Source organism: Saccopteryx bilineata, chromosome 5 (assembly GCF_036850765.1).
Source record: "Saccopteryx bilineata isolate mSacBil1 chromosome 5, mSacBil1_pri_phased_curated, whole genome shotgun sequence".
Lineage (NCBI taxonomy): Eukaryota > Metazoa > Chordata > Mammalia > Chiroptera > Emballonuridae > Saccopteryx > Saccopteryx bilineata.
This window is the reverse complement of record NC_089494.1, coordinates 25511291-25529066: the sequence shown is the minus strand read 5'-3', so window position 1 is coordinate 25529066 and position 17776 is coordinate 25511291. Positions and strand designations below refer to the sequence as shown.

General features: G+C 38.7%; 1 protein-coding gene across 1 annotated transcript in view; it reads left to right on the top strand.

The window, feature by feature from the left end:
- The first annotated feature begins 8518 nt into the window (after positions 1-8518).
- CPS1 (carbamoyl-phosphate synthase 1) overlaps positions 8519-17776 on the top strand; it is a 127071-nt gene continuing 117813 nt past the window's right edge. The window contains exon 1 of the mRNA XM_066232804.1: positions 8519-8798. Within this exon, the coding sequence (XP_066088901.1) occupies positions 8673-8798 (126 nt within the window). The 5' untranslated portion in view covers positions 8519-8672. The remainder of the gene's footprint in view (positions 8799-17776) is intronic.

Below are 17776 nucleotides of genomic sequence, written 5' to 3'. Positions count from 1 at the left end.
GTAAAAGCAATGAAAATAGAACATGTTGCAGCCATTTCAATTAAATTTTAAAAGGACATGTAATAATGTTGAGCATACTTTTAATACAATAGTACTTCACAAAGCATAATGAAAGTTGATAATTTCTTATTGTAGTACTCCAGCCCGCTGGGAACTACTGATATTGCGTGGAAAAAACCTACTTGAGACACAAACTTATATGTCAAGAGGAAGAGAGAGGGAAGCCTGCCAAGGGAGGCAAAAGAGAAACCTCCTGAATCTCCTTCTCCCTTAGCTTTTATTATGAGAAGCAGAACAGACGTAACAGGATCACAAGGGAGGGAGGCCAGGTAACAAGGGGGGAGAATGACTAATGGACTTTTTGCTGACAGGAGAAAAGGCTAATTTGGTCAGAATATTCTTTTTCTTTTACTAATTAACAAGCACAAAGGAAGGGGCAATCTAGGACCTCTTGGCTAACTTTCTAAAGCCCGCTCACATGCATTCCTTTGTGTCTGCACATAGGTCACTCACTCACACTTTCTTGGTGTTTGCATCCAAGAGACATTCACTCAGGGCTTTTACCTAAAGTTCCCCAATGCAAGTCATAGAGGGTTCAAGGTTAAGTGGGTGATTCCTTACATCTTGTAGCAATATATATTTTTATAATATATTGTCTAGAACAAGGGGAAATAAAACAAATGCAACTACAACAAACTAAAAAGATTTTGCACAGCAAAAGAAGCCATTAACAAAATGAAAAAAAAAAATAACCCTTTGGATGGGAGAACATATTGGCCAATGATACATCCAATAAGGAGTTAATATCCAATAAGAACTTATAAAACTCGATACCAAAAAACAAACAATCTAATTTTTAAAATGGGCAGAGGCTCTGAGTAGACAGTTCTCCAAAGAGGACACAGAGGCAACAGACATATAAAAAAATGCTCAACATCACTCACTAATCATAAGAGAAATGCAAATTAAAACAACAGTGAGATATCTCTGCATACCTGTCAGAATGTTTATCATCAATAAATCAACAAACAGCAAGTGCTGGTGAGAATGTGGAGAAACAGATTTGTCCACTGTTGGTGAAAATGAAAATTGGTACTACTTCTGTGAAAAGCATATAGAGTTACCTCAAAAAATTAAAAACAGCCTGACCTGCGGTGGCGCAGTGGATAAAGTGTCGACCTGGAAATGCTGAGGTCGCCAGTTTGAAACCCTGGACTTGCCTGGTCAAGGCACATATGGGAGTTGATGCTTCCAGCTCCTCCCCACCTTTTCTCTCTGTCTCTCTCTCCTCTCTCTCTCTCTCTCTCTCTCTCTCTCTCCCTTTCTCTCTCCTCTCTAAAATGAATTAAAAAAAATTAAAAACAAAAGCCTTATGACCCAGTGATTCCACTCCTGGGAATATATCTGAAGAAAGCCAAATCACTAACTCAAAAGAATATGTGCACTCCTATATGGCCAGTATTTGCTGCCATCATGGCCATGCACATGCAGGTTCTCATTAGATTCAGGCAGATGGTAAAGAAACAGTGGAGCCAAAAAATGGTGGGCCATTCCTTTATTAAAATCTTGCACTGGCCAACGAGCAAGCACACAAGGAAAACACTTCCCTCTTCATTCATTCAGAGCTCACAAAGCCCTGACATATTATCTGGTTCCACAACCAGGAGAAACTTCTCCAGTTTCTCCTAGAATCAAAGGCCCCACCAATCTTAGTGAAGCTCACAACAGCCCCTCGTCTCTGCTTCCCATCTACACATCTTCTCTCTTCTCTGCCAACATGACTCCTTCCTCAGCACCCTGCATTCTCTCTGCTCTCCGTGCAAAGCATGGCTTCTCTCTGCCTCCTCTCCTCTCTTTTCAAAACTTTCTGGCATGAAAACTTCTCCAGCAAACATTATCAAAAACAATGGCCCCTCCAAAGCAGGAAAATACATAATCTGCAATAAACTGCCCTGCTCTGAGGGCAAGCATGCACGCAGCTGCCCAGTACCATTTTTTTTTTCTTCCATTTTTCTGAAGCTGGAAACAGGGAGAGACAGTCAGACAGACTCCCGCATGCGCCCGACCGGGATCCACCCGGCACGCCCACCAGGGGCTACGCTCTGCCCACCAGGGGGCGATGCTCTGCCCATCCTGGGCGTCGCCATATTGTGACCAGAGCCACTCTAGCGCCTGAGGCAGAGGCCACAGAGCCATCCCCAGCGCCCGGGCCATCTTTGCTCCAATGGAGCCTTGGCTGCGGGAGGGGAAGAGAGAGACAGAGAGGAAAGCGTGGCGGAGGGGTGGAGAAGCAAATGGGCGCTTCTCCTGTGTGCCCTGGCCGGGAATCGAACCCCGGTCCTCCGCACGCTAGGCCGACGCTCTACCGCTGAGCCAACTGGCCAGGGCGCCCAGTACCATTTTTAAAAATAAAAGTGAGCAAACTCAAAAAACACAAATTTGACAAACTCATTTGCCCAACAACTCCTATGTTCATTTCGGTGTTATTTACAACAGCTAAGATTTGGAAGCAGCCAAATGCTACCCAGCAATAGGCGAGTGGATAAAACTGCTGTAGTAGATTGTAGATCTACACCAGGGGCAGTCAACCTTTTTATACCTACCGCCCACTTTTGTATCTCTGTTAGTAGTAAAATTTTCTAACCGCCCACTGGTTCCACAGTAATGGTGATTTAAAAAGTAGAGAAGTAACTTTACAAAATTTATAAAGCAGAGTTACAGCAAGTTAAAGCATATAATAATAATTACTCACCAAGTACTTTATGTCGGATTTTTGCTAAGTCTGGCAGAATAAATATAAAACAACTTACTATAGTTAAATCTATCTTTTTATTTATACTTTGGTTGCTCTGTTACCACTCACCATGAAAGCTGGAACACCCACTAGTGGGTGGTAGGGACCAGGTTGACTACCACTGATCTACACAATGGAATACTACTTGGCCATAATAAAAAGGAAATCTTATCCTTTGCGACAGCATGGATAAACCTGGAGAGCATTATGCTGAGTGAAATAACCCAGTCAGAGAAAGACAATACCATATGATTTCACTTATATGTGGAATCTACTGAGCAAAATAAACTAACAAACAAATAGAAATAGAGTCATAGGGAACAGATTGACAGTTGTCAGAGAGGAAGGAGGCTGCATGAAGAAAATGAAGGGATTAAGCCAAAAAAAAAAATTGTAGACACGGACAACAATGTGGTGATTACCAGAGAGGAAGTGGGGAAGGTAGAATTGGGTATAGGGGATAAATGGTGGTGGAAAAAGACTTGGCTTGGGGTGCTGAACACACAATGCAATATACTAGTAATGAATTATAGAATTGTACTCTTGAAACCTCTGTAATTTTATTAACCAATGTCACTGCTCAAAATTCAGTAAAAAGGAAACAAATAAAATGATCACAGTTTTCAAAGTTATGAGTTGTGCATGTAAATAAATGCTAAAAGAAAATACACTAAAATATTAACAGAAGTTATGTTTGAGGGGTAGCTATTATCTATTTTTCTGTATTTTCCAAATTTCTTTAAATATCAAATGAACATAAATATCACTTAGTATTTGATATAGTACCATTTTCAATAATAAATATTCCAATGACAAACTCATCAAATTAATTACTCTTAGGGATTTGAAAGTCTCAAAATGCTTCATTCCTCTAAAGAAATGATAAATAATTATGTTAATTAAGCATAATTAACTTTCCACACACACACATATGCACATATATACGTATATTTATCTATATATAGTCAAGACATTTTTCAGTTGATAGAAGAAATATAATACCTTTTTTATCATTAAATTAAAAAGTACTCATTAGTTACTCCATCGAAATGAGAAAAGTGAGTGACGTATAAGATTAGAGAATCCTTACTGGCCTGGCTCATACAAAGTACATTTCAAAAGCAGAAATTTCCTCAACCACTGTGTGTACGTGGGTAAAGGTCACCCTGCTTCATGGTGTGCAGCTCATGTGAAGGGAAGACCATGTTAATGCAATCAGAGGGGGGAAATCATTCCAAACTGAAAAACACTTTTTAAAAAAAGGCTTTGAAAAACTGTTTTTCCTCAAAGTGAAATATTTCCACTAAATTTTTCCTGTCAGACTTAAATGTTCACTAGCAAGCAACCCTTGCCTCACTTCTTTAGTCCATCCCAGTGATTTACAATCTTTTTCATCCCACGGCACACGTAAACTAACTACCGAAATTCTGCGGCTCTCCAAAAATATACAGGGTGGGGGCAAATGTAGGTTTGCAGTTGTGAGTATATGAAACATAGTTTATTTTTGTATTATTAGTTATTAATATTGTATTAATTTCCATGGGATAAACCTATTTTTGCCCACCCTGTATTATATCTTTTGCTGCTCTGACAAAAACATAGCTATAATTTTGACTCATTAATACCAGATAGCTATTGTTGTGTTAGCTGTTGTCATTTTTTGTTTGTTTGTTTGACAATCTAAAGGAGAAGAACTCAGTTCCCTTGAATAAATAGACATTGCGTGTTTTAAAAATTTTAGGCTCTGGCTGGTTGGCTCAGTGGTAGGGCATAGGCCTGGCATGTGGAAGTCCCAGGGTTTGATTCCCGATCAGGGCACACAGCAGAAGTGACCATCTACTTCTCCACCCTTTCTTTTTTTTTTTTTTTTTTTAAATTTTTTTTGCATTTTTCTGAAGCTGGAAACAGGGAGAGACAGTCAGACAGACTCCCGCATGCGCCCGACCGGGATCCACCCGGCACGCCCACCAGGGGGCGATGCTCTGCCCATCCTGGGCGTCGCCATGTTGCGACCCTCCTGGGTGTCGCCATGTTGCGACCAGAGCCACTCTAGCGCCTGGGGCAGAGGCCACAGAGCCATCCCCAGCGCCCGGGCCATCCTTGCTCCAATGGAGCCTTGGCTGTGGGAGGGGAAGAGAGAGACAGAGAGGAAGGCGCGGCGGAGGGGTGGAGAAGCAAATGTGCGCTTCTCCTGTGTGCCCTGGCCGGGACTCGAACCCGGGTCCTCCGCACGCTAGGCCGACGCTCTACCGCTGAGCCAACCGGCCAGGGCTCCACCCTTTCTACCACTCTATCTTTCTCTCTCTTCTCCTCCTGCAGCCATGGCTCAAATGGTTTGAGCAAAGTTGGCCCTGGGCACTGAGGATGGCTCCATGGGCTGTCTCAGGTGCTGAAATAGCTTGGTTGCTGAGCAGCAGAGCAGCAGCACAGACAGCAGAGCATCACCTGGTAGACGACTTGCTGGGTGAATCCTGGTCAGGGCCTATGTGGGAGTCTGTGTCTGCCTCCCTGCCTCTCACTTAAAAAAAAATATATTCTTGTGACACACCTGTGTGTCTGCAGCTGTTCATTGGTTGAAAATTGCTGCTCTTTTCTCATGTAACTATCTCACTAATGCATTAAGTTGTTTTCTAGTTTGTATATTTCAGTTTGTTTTGAACACTCAAATTTAAAACTACTCACCATTTTATTTATTGGCCTTTCCAATCCCTGTGATGATTGTATAAGCATGGTAGATAAATTTCTAAGTCTTTGATTCAGAATATTTTACCAATTTTCACAAATTTTCTTTCTCTTCCCCTTTCATTCTGGTGACTGGAAACATGGGCCACAGCCTGCATGCAGGCCCTTCTACTAACAGAACTGAATGCCCATTACAACTCTTTGGCCTACTTTATTTTTTATTTTTATTTTTTTTTCTTTCTTTTCTGAAGCTAGAAACAGAGAGAGACAGTCAGACAGACTCCCGCATGCGCCCGACCGGGATCCACCCAGCACGCCCACCATGGGCAACGCTCTGCCCACCAGGGGGCGATGCTCTGCCCCTCCGGGGCGTCACTGTGTTGCGACCAGAGCCACTCCAGCGCCTGGGGCAGAGGTCAAGGAGCCATCCCCAGCGCCCGGGCCATCTTTGCTCCAATGGAGCCTTGGCTGCGGGAGGGGAAGAGAGAGACAGAGAGGAAGGAGGGGGTGGGGGGTGGAGAAGCAAATGGGCGCTTCTCCTGTGTGCCCTGGCCGGGAATCGAACCCGGGTCCCCGCACGCCAGGCCGACGCTCTACCGCTGAGCCAACCGGCCAGGGCCTGGCCTACTTTATTTGTTTGTTTGATTATTTTAGGTCAGAGAGTCATGGAATGATATCTTAAAGTTGCTGATATCTTTCTGGAAAAACATGTTCAGTTTCTCATAATTTTTGGTCAACTATTAAAAATTGTTATAAAGCTGCCTATCCATATAATTTTCTTGTTCAAGCTCTGGACTCACCAGTTTCCTAATTGCCATATTTATTTAGATCACAGACAATAGAGGGAGGAAATGTACTACAATGTTCACTCTTCATGGATATCCTTGGGTAATAGGGCCATGATTTAAATTTATTTTGCATTAAAAAAAATTTAAGAATAAGAAGATCATATTTTTTTAATCAGGGAAAGGCAAGCTTCATGATATGTTTTGTAAATATGTTGACAAAGGATGAGACCAATGCTGAACCTAAAACTGCACTAAGCCAGTAAGTACTGTTCCTAAGTCTTAATATCTAAGTTGCGAGTTCCTTCTGACAGTTTTCTTCTCCAATTCATTTTTTTTACAATCTTCCTTTCACACAAATCTCAACTTTGTTCAAAGTACTTCCGTGAGTATCGTGAACACTATTTTTGGACTAAGGCTAACCATTTTAAAGCACACAATGTCTTCCACGTTATGATGTCTTTCCCTTCCCCGCTCTATCCCCTGCATTTAGGCTTTATTGGAATGTTTCAGCTTTTTGTTTTAATATGCCATATGATTTCATGTGTTTATGTTGTTGCTCATGTCATCCCCTCTATTTTTGCCCCTGTCTCTACTATATCCTTTCATCCACCCTTCAGGATAACATGGTTCAACATAGTCCCATACTTAAATTTTATTGCACAGGCACAAGGGAGCCAATTTTTTACATTTATTTTTTCTATTGTATTTTACACTCTAGCATAACATTACTTATTTTATTCATTGCTTATATACACTAGATTATACTATTTTTTTTTCATTTTTGTATCACCAGAAGCCATGATGAAAAGTAGTTTGGACTCAGAGAATGTTTATAAGTGAATACAAGTGAGACAAAAAATAGGATTTTAACATTGCTCAACTCATACTCACCCCCTGCCTACCCTCACCCCCCTGGTGCTAGTACTCATCCTATGTTAGTGAAGTTCACAATCTCTGTGTCATTCTATGTCATCTTTACCATGTTGGGAGGCCCTAAGGGGGAGCCTTTATTTTTCTGTCTCCTTTGCAAAAACATCAAAGGAAGATGCTGCAGTATTTCCTAATCTACATAGACACGTGACTTAGGGAGAGCTTCCACCAGCCAATGAGACCCTTTGCCTGCCTTATCAACCATGGGATTGAAAGGCTAAATTATTTATTTCAAATCAGGTTGAAACACTGATGCTCAAGTTTTTTTGTTTGTTTGTTTGTTTTTTGTACTTTTTCCGAAGCTGGAAGACAGTCAGACTCCCGCATGCGCCCGACCGGGATCCACCCGGCATGCCCACCAGGGGCGATGCTCTGCCCCTCCGGGGGGTTGCTCTGCCGCGACCAGAGCCACTCTAGCACCTGGGGCAGAGGCCAAGGAGCCATCCACAGCGCCCGGGCCATCTTTGCTCCAATGGAGCCTCAGCTGCGGGAGGGGAAGAGAGAGACAGAGAGGAAGGGGGGGGTGGAGAAGCAAATGGGCGCTTCTCCTATGTGCCCTGGCCGGGAATCGAACCCGGGTCCCCCACACGCCAGGCCGACTCTCTACTGCTGAGCCAACCAGCCAGGGCCCTGATGCTCAAGTTTTGAGAATTTTATACATACTATTTTAATAATGAATAAAGCTTCATTTTGTAGTTAAAATTAATGTTTACCATTGCTTCATACACTTACAAATCTAACACTCACAAGGGATATAAATAGGCAACATAGCTCCAGTTGTGTTTTACTTAATATTAGTCATTGCTTTAAAATTTTGAACACAGAACTTTATTAACTAAAAGAATAAAATGGGAAAAAAACCCCAATATAGATATGTTTACTCTGTATTTGTGGAAAAAAGTTTATTCTCATGTCTTTTGTACTGTATGTGACTTCTGTCATCATTTTCCAAGCAGAAAATGGCAAATCTTCAAGTTTCTTTGGGAATGCAAAACTTCTTTTGAGGCGAATTAGACATCACATTCAATACAAGTAAAAAGCCTTTGATCTTTATAGCATTGTTAGAAATTTGCTACTCTTTAGAGTGAGATGCCTAAGGTTGTCCATGGTGTCTAGGTCATGCTATTCAGTTGCATAAGCAATTCCTTTGATGAATGACTGGTTTTCTACCACACTAGCATTATTTCAGCAGGAGAAGGTAGTGTTTGATATTTTGCAATATGTATTACATGTCCATGGGACATCTCCGGACATTACCTCCAGAGGCGGGGTTAAGAGGAGGAGGAGCTCTGGCTGAGGACATTTAATGACAGAATGAATAGAAATTCAAAGATCCCTGTGCAGTCAACCCTTAAACACCGGACTGCACTCCCCTCTCCCCAGCTTTCTTTCACATTAATTTAAAAATATTATAACAAAATTTTCATAAAATATATGTAATTTCATTTAATTCTTAGTCACAAATCAACATCTTCAAAATGACGAGGATTTTGACAGCTTGCAAAGTGGTGAGGACCCTGAAGACTTGTTTTGGCTTTACCAATGTGACTGCACATCATCAATGGAAATTTTCAAGACCCTGCGTTAGGCTCCTTTCCGTCAAGGTAATAGTCCATATTCGTTGCTTCTGATTAAATTGTATGGGGTATAGTTTAGTGTGAAGCAAAGACATACTTAAATGTAGTTCTGAAGCGCTAATTTATTAATATCTACTTTACTATAGAACCTACTGACTGACCAGATGCTTATTTTTATCGGCCCTGAGTAAAAATACAGCAAGAAGGGTTACAGTTCTTGCTAGCATGTAAAGTGTAAGTGTTCTGTTTTTTTTTTCAGAAAAAGTTAAAAGGAAAACATCTATATAATTTTGATATTTGCATATCATTACGTAGACAATGATTTTTTCTTTTTCCTTTTAGCTTTTCTTTAGAAGGCCAAATCTATGAGTTTTCGTTTGCAGATTAAGACACTGAGAGAATTAGCAGCTGCTGACTCTGTCCCTCTGAGTGTATCTATAACTGAGGAGCAGGTCCAGGAGGGAACATTCAATGCTCCTCTTTAGCCTTCACAACTGAATGATGAAATTCTAGTGGGAACTTCTTTTCCTTTCTATAACTCTATGAAGCGATTTATTACCAAAGAAGTCTGAAATTACTCCATGGGAAATTTTACAATGAAAATTACCTTTTGTAAATATAAAACCTAAGTAATTATAGTAGTTCCTTAGTAGTATGATCTATAATAAGTGAAGTTAAAAAAATCTCCAAACAACCTCTATCTGTTGCTCTAAAATAAAGTGTCACAGTTCTAAGTATTCGGATTATATTTCATATGTTCACTGGGTTGACTGAAAGTCCTTCAAACGCTTCCATGGGTTCCACTGCTTAGGTTGCTCTAGTCAGGATTCAATATGGTTTGATTTGAGTGACAGCTTCAGGGCTCAGCAATGCTCATAGATTCTTATGGCCTCCACTGATAGGAATGGGAGAGGGGTGGAAAAAAAGGAAAAGAAGAGAGACAAACGAGAGAGAGAGAGAGAGAGAGAGAGAGAGAGAGAGAGAGAGAGAAGTGGCTCAAGATCTCAGGATAAAGTATAAAAAACTCCCTTTTGTAAATTAAGAAACCCAGGGACAGCTATTTGTTTGGATTCAGTTTAATTGTAACAAGAGAGCAGAAAGGAGGGCGATGTGTTCTAAACCATCATCAAAGACACACAGTGAGGGGCTATAAACTATGAAACTGTCTGGTTTCAGTTCGGTGTCAGTGATATGCCAAAGGCACTCATATATAACTTCAAAGAGAATAAATGGTAATAAAAATATATCATCTGGAGTTAGGTGAGTCTTCTAAGATTTTAAAGTTGTGTCCCTTGGAATATCTATTTTTTCTTATGAAAATAAGTAGAAATAGGTGCATCTCCATCAAACATCAGAAACAGAGAAATTGAATGACTACTTAAAATGGCATAGATGTGAATGAGATTAGAAGCCAATCCTACAAGATCATAACAAGTGATCTATCTATACAGCAAAACAGTTTAATTATGTGGTTGAACTCTTCTGCAAGTAGCTCTTTTAGTTCATGGTGGTAGATATGTGTTAAGGGTCTGACAAAATTCACAGCTAATAACGAAAAATTTCTAGGAGAAATAAGCTATCATTTCATAATATTAAAGCCGTTCCTCACACTCAGTCAGTTCTGGCCAGAGTTTCAGAAGAAATAGAGGTTCTTCAATTTCACAGTAGTGAATTAAAATTCTATAGAGCAGTCTAAGGGGACTTCTGTTATTATTTACTTATTTTGAAAGAATCTTCTAACTAATTTTATTCCTGCCTTACTTTTAAAACTCAACTCTCTTAGAAAAAATAATCTAAATTTTCTCTTCTTTAATAGGCATATTTTAAAGATCACTAAAATCATTAGGCTGCATATGCATAATAATGAAAGGCTGTGAGGATGGTCACTAATAGTTGCATTATAGCTAGTTATAGGTAGTAAGTGGATTGTGGAAAATACATTGCTATCAATCTATATACAGTGCCCTGTAAATTGGTTACCCTTTCAATGTCTTTGAAGGTCACTTCTCCTCTCCCCTTGGTGACAGAGAGAGCGGATTTGATAACAGCCGTGACACACTTGTACTTTCATGTGGCCCTTCCTTGCGTAATTGTTTGTGGCTAATATTTATATAGCATACCTTGCTAATTAACGTAGTGGTAGTTCACATATGGGAAGAAGAAAGAATTTCAAGATGCTCTGCCTTTGAAAAGAATGTAATATCAAGGGTATACATGATCAACCACCATAAACTATGAAGGTTTTAGAGACCATAATCTCTTTATATTAGTACTGAAAATGTTCAGTTCTCATTATTGCATTCAGCCAGTTGTGGTTGTATAGTGGTAAACACACTAGATGGGAATAAAAAGACCTGGATTCTAATCCTGTTCTGCATTTATTAATTCTCTGAACTTGGTCAACTCATATAGTCTCTCCAAACCTATATATAGTTTTGACATCGTAATGTGGAAATAAATCTTGATTTACTCAAGGGATTGTGTACCATCATACATGACCAGTACTTGAAAATCTATAAAATGCTTTAAAAGAAAACTGGATATTTAAAAAATTAATTATGTTTTCTGCATTTTAGTAGAAAAAAAACTAAGATCAGAGTTTCTTCATGTCACTCATGGACTATACATTGTTACAATAAGATGTATAACTAAATGTCTCCAGTATTTAAAATGGTAATTTCTTTTTTTACATTTGCCTCATATTAAGCCTATCTCTAGGAAAATATTGCTTATAATGCATTAGACACAAAGATTATGACACAAATATATTTTTTTCCACTCTGGAGAATTCAGTTCCAAAAGTCAGAATATACAACCTAATATCTTATTTCATTCGTTAATGAATTCATTATTTAACAAGGACACACAAAACTTTTATCCTGATAGAATACAGGGAGAATAAGTGGAAATAACGAATTATTAGTAGATTGTCTCTGATTTCAAGAAACTTACAAATTAAAAAATTCTGAGTTTACAAGTCTTGGAAAGTCACCAAGTCTAAATAGTTTTATTTTTACTTGCAAATGAATTTGATGATCAAAGGTATTCATTGGAAAGATTAAGTTCCTTATGAATAGAAAAATGTTCTATAAGTACTGCTTCTAACATAAGTCCACTCATTTTTAAAAACAGTGACTTGTGTTACAATTGAGTCAGGAACCTAACTGTCCAAGTATCTTTCTCTCTGGCACTTCAGATACAAAGGAGTCCCAGGAATAATTATTCTCTTTGAAAGGTTTTCATTTTGTAAGGTATCATATTCTGATTCTAATAGAAGTATCTGTTTAGCTCTGGCTTGAGGAGATATTGTGATTTGATTAGAATTGACAACCACAAAAGCTCCTGCGATTAGAATCATTTAGTTATATTGTAGCAGCTTTAAAGACATTCACAAGAAATAGTACCTTTGTACCTATTGGAGGTGAGGATAAGTGTATGGTTATCACACACTTCAAATACAACCATTGTATTAGACTTTTACTAAAGACAGGTTTTTAGGGCTGGATTTCATCCATGATAATCCAAATTGTTGAAATAATAGATTATATTCCAACCTCAAATGAGCTATTACAGAATTAGTTGGGATAGATAAGCAATGTTATGTATTTCTGGTGTACAATATTTCTTTAAGTGGGGGGGGAGTGACCTCTCTTTTAAAAAATTTTTATGTATTCCACTTTTTATATCCACTCTTTCTAAAAAATAGACCCAATTTGTGTGTCATCAACAGTGCTTTGATATTTCGAACTTCTTGCTATGTAATTCTTGAAAAGCCTATAGTTGAACAGGGCTTAGACTAGGGTGGGACGAGTGAGATATCTAAGGTACAACATTGAAGGAGGCTGACACTACCAGGGCCACGGCTGCCTTCCTCCCACACTGCCCCCTAGGCACCTTGTGCACCTCACTCTAGTCCTAGCCCTGGGCCAGAAACTAAGAAGCCAGGCAGGGGAAATGCCTAAAGAACTGGCACTAGTCTTGGCCTCATGCTTCCCTCTCTTGCTGATGATGCCTCCAGTTTCTATCTAACCATGCTTAGCCAGACTTACTGCTGGTTTAAATGCTACGTTAGAGCCCACCACTGTGGAAATAGAGAACATTCCTCCATCCTCACATATTTATTAGACTTTCTTCATATTTCTGACTTGTACTAGAGCAGGGGTCGGGAAACTTTTTGGCTGAGAGAGCCGTGAATGCCACATATTTTAAAATGTAATTCCGTGAGAGCCATACAACGACCCGTGTATGTTAGGCATTATCCAATAAAAATTTGGTGTTGTCCCGGAGGACAGCTGTGATTGGCTCCAGCCACCCGCAACCATGAACATAAGCGGTAGAAAATGAGTGGATTGTAATACATGAGAATGTTTTATATTTTTAACGTTATTATTTTTTTTATTAAAGATTTCTCTGCGAGCTAGATGCAGCCATCAAAAGAGCCACATCTAGCTCATAAGCCATAGGTTCCCGACCCCTGTGCTAGAGGTTGGTGGTGTAGTAGAAGGCTTCCAGCATCTGTTAAGGCAATGGTCATACCAGAGATCACTTCAAGGCTTTAGGAATTTGCTGTGTAATACAGAATGTGCTTCATGAGACTGACCAGTATTCCCCAGGGTTTCTATACAACCAAGGACTAAAGAAAGCTACATGGGCTAGGGTTTTGGACTCCTCAGCCCTAGTGACCTTGAATTTACACTTGATTTTCTTCATCTGGACTAATGAATTTAACTCATGAAAAATTTTCAAGTCTCTCTATCCTTTTCTTTTTTTCACCCAACTTCATAAATGCCACATACTGATCTTTTAAATTTTATAGGGAGATTATTGATTAATGTGACATTCTTAAAAATGAATCAATAGGGTTGCTGTATCACTAAGAATTTTACTGAACAAGTTTATTCTACGATGTAGAATTCAATATCAGACCATTTTACTTTATTATCATAAATAAAAGTTACCTTACAACATTGGAGATTCCTCTCAGATTCAGAACACTGTACCACAGATGCCCCTTAAGTGCTTGTTAAGAAACCTACAATTTATAAGCATATTTCGTAATTACATGTTTTATAATGGAATTTTTCTAAATGCTACACTTATAATGAGGAACATAACTAGAATAAAAATTGCTTATAAATATGACTCATTTATTTATAAATGCCCAGAACATAGAGGTATTCAAGAAAATTAACCTCATGATTGTTTTTCCCCAACACTGGCTTTTGTTTAACCAAAGGCAGATGACTGAATATTAACTTAGGATATCATAGGGCTTAATTGATTACTGCTGTTACAGTATTTTAAGATCCTGAAATGTTGACATTATAGCTGCAGTGAAGTCTCATTAAATATTCTAGAGACATAGCAAATTGTACCATAATTCTGAATCGTAAGTTTCCATATTTTGATAGTGTAACTTCAAGAATAAAAAATATATTTTTTAACAATAAAGAACATTCCAACTTTTTACCATATTACCTATGCAATAATAAACTGAATAAATTCTAGCTTTAAGCTTCCTTTTTGCTAAGGGAGCTTGACAAATAAAAGTTGGATGGCCTGATCAGGCGGTGGCGCAGTGGATAGGGTGTCGGACTCGGATGCAGAGGAACCAGGTTCGAAACCCCAAGGTCACCAACTTGAGTGCGGGCTCATCTGGTTTGAGCAAGGGTCACTAGCTTGAGCCCAAGGTCACTGGCTTGAGCAAAGGGTCACTCAGTCTGCTGTAGCCTCCTGGTCATGGCACATATGGAAAAGCAGTCACTGAAGAACTAAGGAGCCGTAACAAAATATTGATGCCTCTCATCTCTCCCTTCCTGCCTGTCTGTCCCTATATGTCCCTCTTTCTGTCTCTGTCACCAAAAAGAAAATTAAATTTAAGAAACTTGGATGAAATTTATTTTATTTCTTAAGAGGATGAGTGCTAACATGAACTAATAGCTAAGAGCCATCAGGTAAGCTGGAAATCAAATATGTTATATACCTTTAGGCTGTGGTGAAAATGGAAACACACACACAGAGCTTCTACTTTTTTTGCTATGCAAATAACTTACATACCCAATGGTTTAACAGTAATACAGATTCTCAGAGTAAATCATTTTTATTTCCACTACTAGCTTAAAAGGATTAATTGTAGGTATAAAATTTTATATTCAAACCTTATATGAAAGATTGCTAAATTAGCTTGGGGCTTTGCATCCAGAGCATTTTACTGGTGAATTCTCACTCCCAGGGGGAGAAACAATGCTCTTCTTCCCATTTCAGAGATGGATAAGTACTGTAGTTAATAAAAAGGATTCATGGGTATCTGTTTTTGTACACAGAGTAAAATATACATGCAGCAGAGCTGGTTAGAATTATAATTAGGTCTCAAACACCACATGAATCTTTTTAATTTGACATTTTTGTTACTTTGCTTATATATCTGAAGTCCTGGTTGTTTAACGTGGCTTCAGAATGTTCTAAATCATTCCTCCTCTTGCAATTTTATTGCTTGCTCAAGAGCCCATTTACATACTGTACTTTATCTTAATATAAAATAAATCATATTTTTTCCTTTTCTTTTATTGTTTGTATTTTGAGAACAGATTGTTTAAATCAAAGAATCAGTAAGGAGTCTTGTTTTAGATGGCCGTTAGTAATTCTTTAAGTAGAATATTTTAAGGCAATATTGTTTAGAGTTGACATATTTCTTCCACTTCAACCAAAATACTGTCATGTATTTGTAACAAAACATGCTATCTTCCAATTTTTGGGTTGTTTCTTTCTCATACAGTCCTGTAAGTTCCACATATGCAAAATTCTAATGTGATAGGTGTTCACTATAAGCAATTTTAGATTGCAAGAAAATATCGTCTGGATTTGTTGCCAGTATTTGAACCAAAGTATCCAAAGAAAACTGGTTCAGAATAGTGGATGATTTTTTATTTTATTTATTTTTTTGTATTTTTCTGAAGTGAGATGCGGGGGGTGGGTTGAGGGAGGGAGGCAGAAACACTCCCACATGCGTGCAACTGGGATCCACCTGGCATGCTTACCAAGGGGCTATGCTCGGCCCCTCTGGGGTGTTGCTCCGCTGCAATAGGAGCCATTCTAGCAGCTGAGGCAGAGGCCATAGAGCCACTTTGTTCCAATGGAGAGCCTTGGCTGCAGGAGGGGAAGAGAGAGATAGAGAGAAAGGAGAAGGGGATGGGTGAAGAAGCAGATGGGTGCTTCTCCTGTGTGCCCTGACCGGGAATCAAACCTGGGACTTCCAGACGCCAAGCCGACGCTCTACCGCTGAGCCAACCAGCCAGGGCCGAGTGGATGACTTTTAATAGCATAATGCTGAATGCAAAGGAAAAGCCTAATGATAGTAATAAATGCCAAGCTCTTTCAAAACTTTTATAGGTTAAATGATAAATTTTGTTTTGAATTTTGACTGTTACTTCCTAAGACTAGGCTCTCTAAATCAGTTGAACATAGCAGCATAGACATATTTTTAAAGGTTTTTGAAAGGGAATTTGGCTGTGTGACTCCCATTAATAGTTGTTGCATTGTTCTTATTCTATTCTTTAAAAATTGATCTCAAACTGAGAGTATTAGTGTATAAAATTCTGGTCATTTGTAGTCCCATAAAGCCAATCAATCATCTTACTAGGAAATGAAAATAAACCCATAAATATAGGTTTACAGTGTATTTTAATTTTAAGGGAAAACATTGAAAGTCATAAAAACATGAGGTGATTAGGGAAAATATCAGATGTGCTTGTAGTATCATGTTTTGGAAACATAATTGACAGTGAAGTTCTTTATGGTATAATAAAAATAATACCAAACTACATAGCAGAAAAATCAACAAATAAATATTGATAATTTATTGGAATTTCTATTTATATGCAACCTTCCTCATAAATATGTATTTTTATCAGAAATTACTATAAATTTGTGAAAGAATTCCCAGGTTTGACAAATATTAGAATATACAACTTCCAAATATTGTTCAGTTAATTAAAATGGTCATTTTTTTAAAAAAAAAGAGAGAGAAAGAGAGAGGGAGAAGAGAGCAACGAGAAGCATCAACTTATAATTGCTTCACTTTAATTGTTCATTGATTGCTTTCTTATATGTGCCTTGACCAGGGGGCTCCAGCTGAGCCTGTGACCCCTTGCTTAAGCCAGTGACCTTGTGCTCAAGCCAGTGACATTTGGGCTCAAGTCAATGACCTTGGGATCATGTTGATGATCCTGCACTCAAGGCAGCGACCTAATGCTCAAGCTGGCAAGGACTTGCTTAAGCCAATGAGCCAGCGCTCAAGCCGTTGACCTCAGGGTTTCTAACTGGTGTCCTCAGTGTTCCAGGTTGACGCTCTACCCACTGCATCACAACCAGTCTGGCTAAAATGTTTGTTTGAAATGTGACGTAAGAATAGAGATCAAATAGAAATTTATGTAATTCAGTTTAATTTAGAGAAAAATTTTTCTCTAAAAAGTGAATGTTCACTCTTGAACATTAGGTAATTTGAGGGCTTCTAAGGCCCCTGGACCTTGACTGATGGTTAGGGGCTGTGTCAGGCTCACTTGAAGTCTGGGCTAATTCTTAGGTTTTAGGGATACACGAAGAAAGGCAAGCACTTAGGTTCCCAGCAGAGCTCTAAACTGAGACCCCCATCAGTAAAAGAACTTTATTTCTTGAGACTCTTAAAAACCTTTGGATTCTTAACCTGAATTTGGATTCTTAGAAGGAGATGTGATTTCAAAGTTGTTACTCCCAAGAGATGTTAGGAAGAGATGCCAAAAAGAGAGAGAAAGACTGAAACTCCAATATTTTAGTATTAGATTTAACATGTGGAAGATTTGTAAGACTCACCACTCCTAGAAAAAATACTAAGAAATCTATGTTTTGGAAAATAGTTCAACCAAAAAGGCAAATGAACTAGTAATTTAAAATGTAATTAAATGTAAAAATTATATCATGTATAAAATGAAAAAAAAAGGAGAAATGTTTAATAGTATCAGCATTAAAAT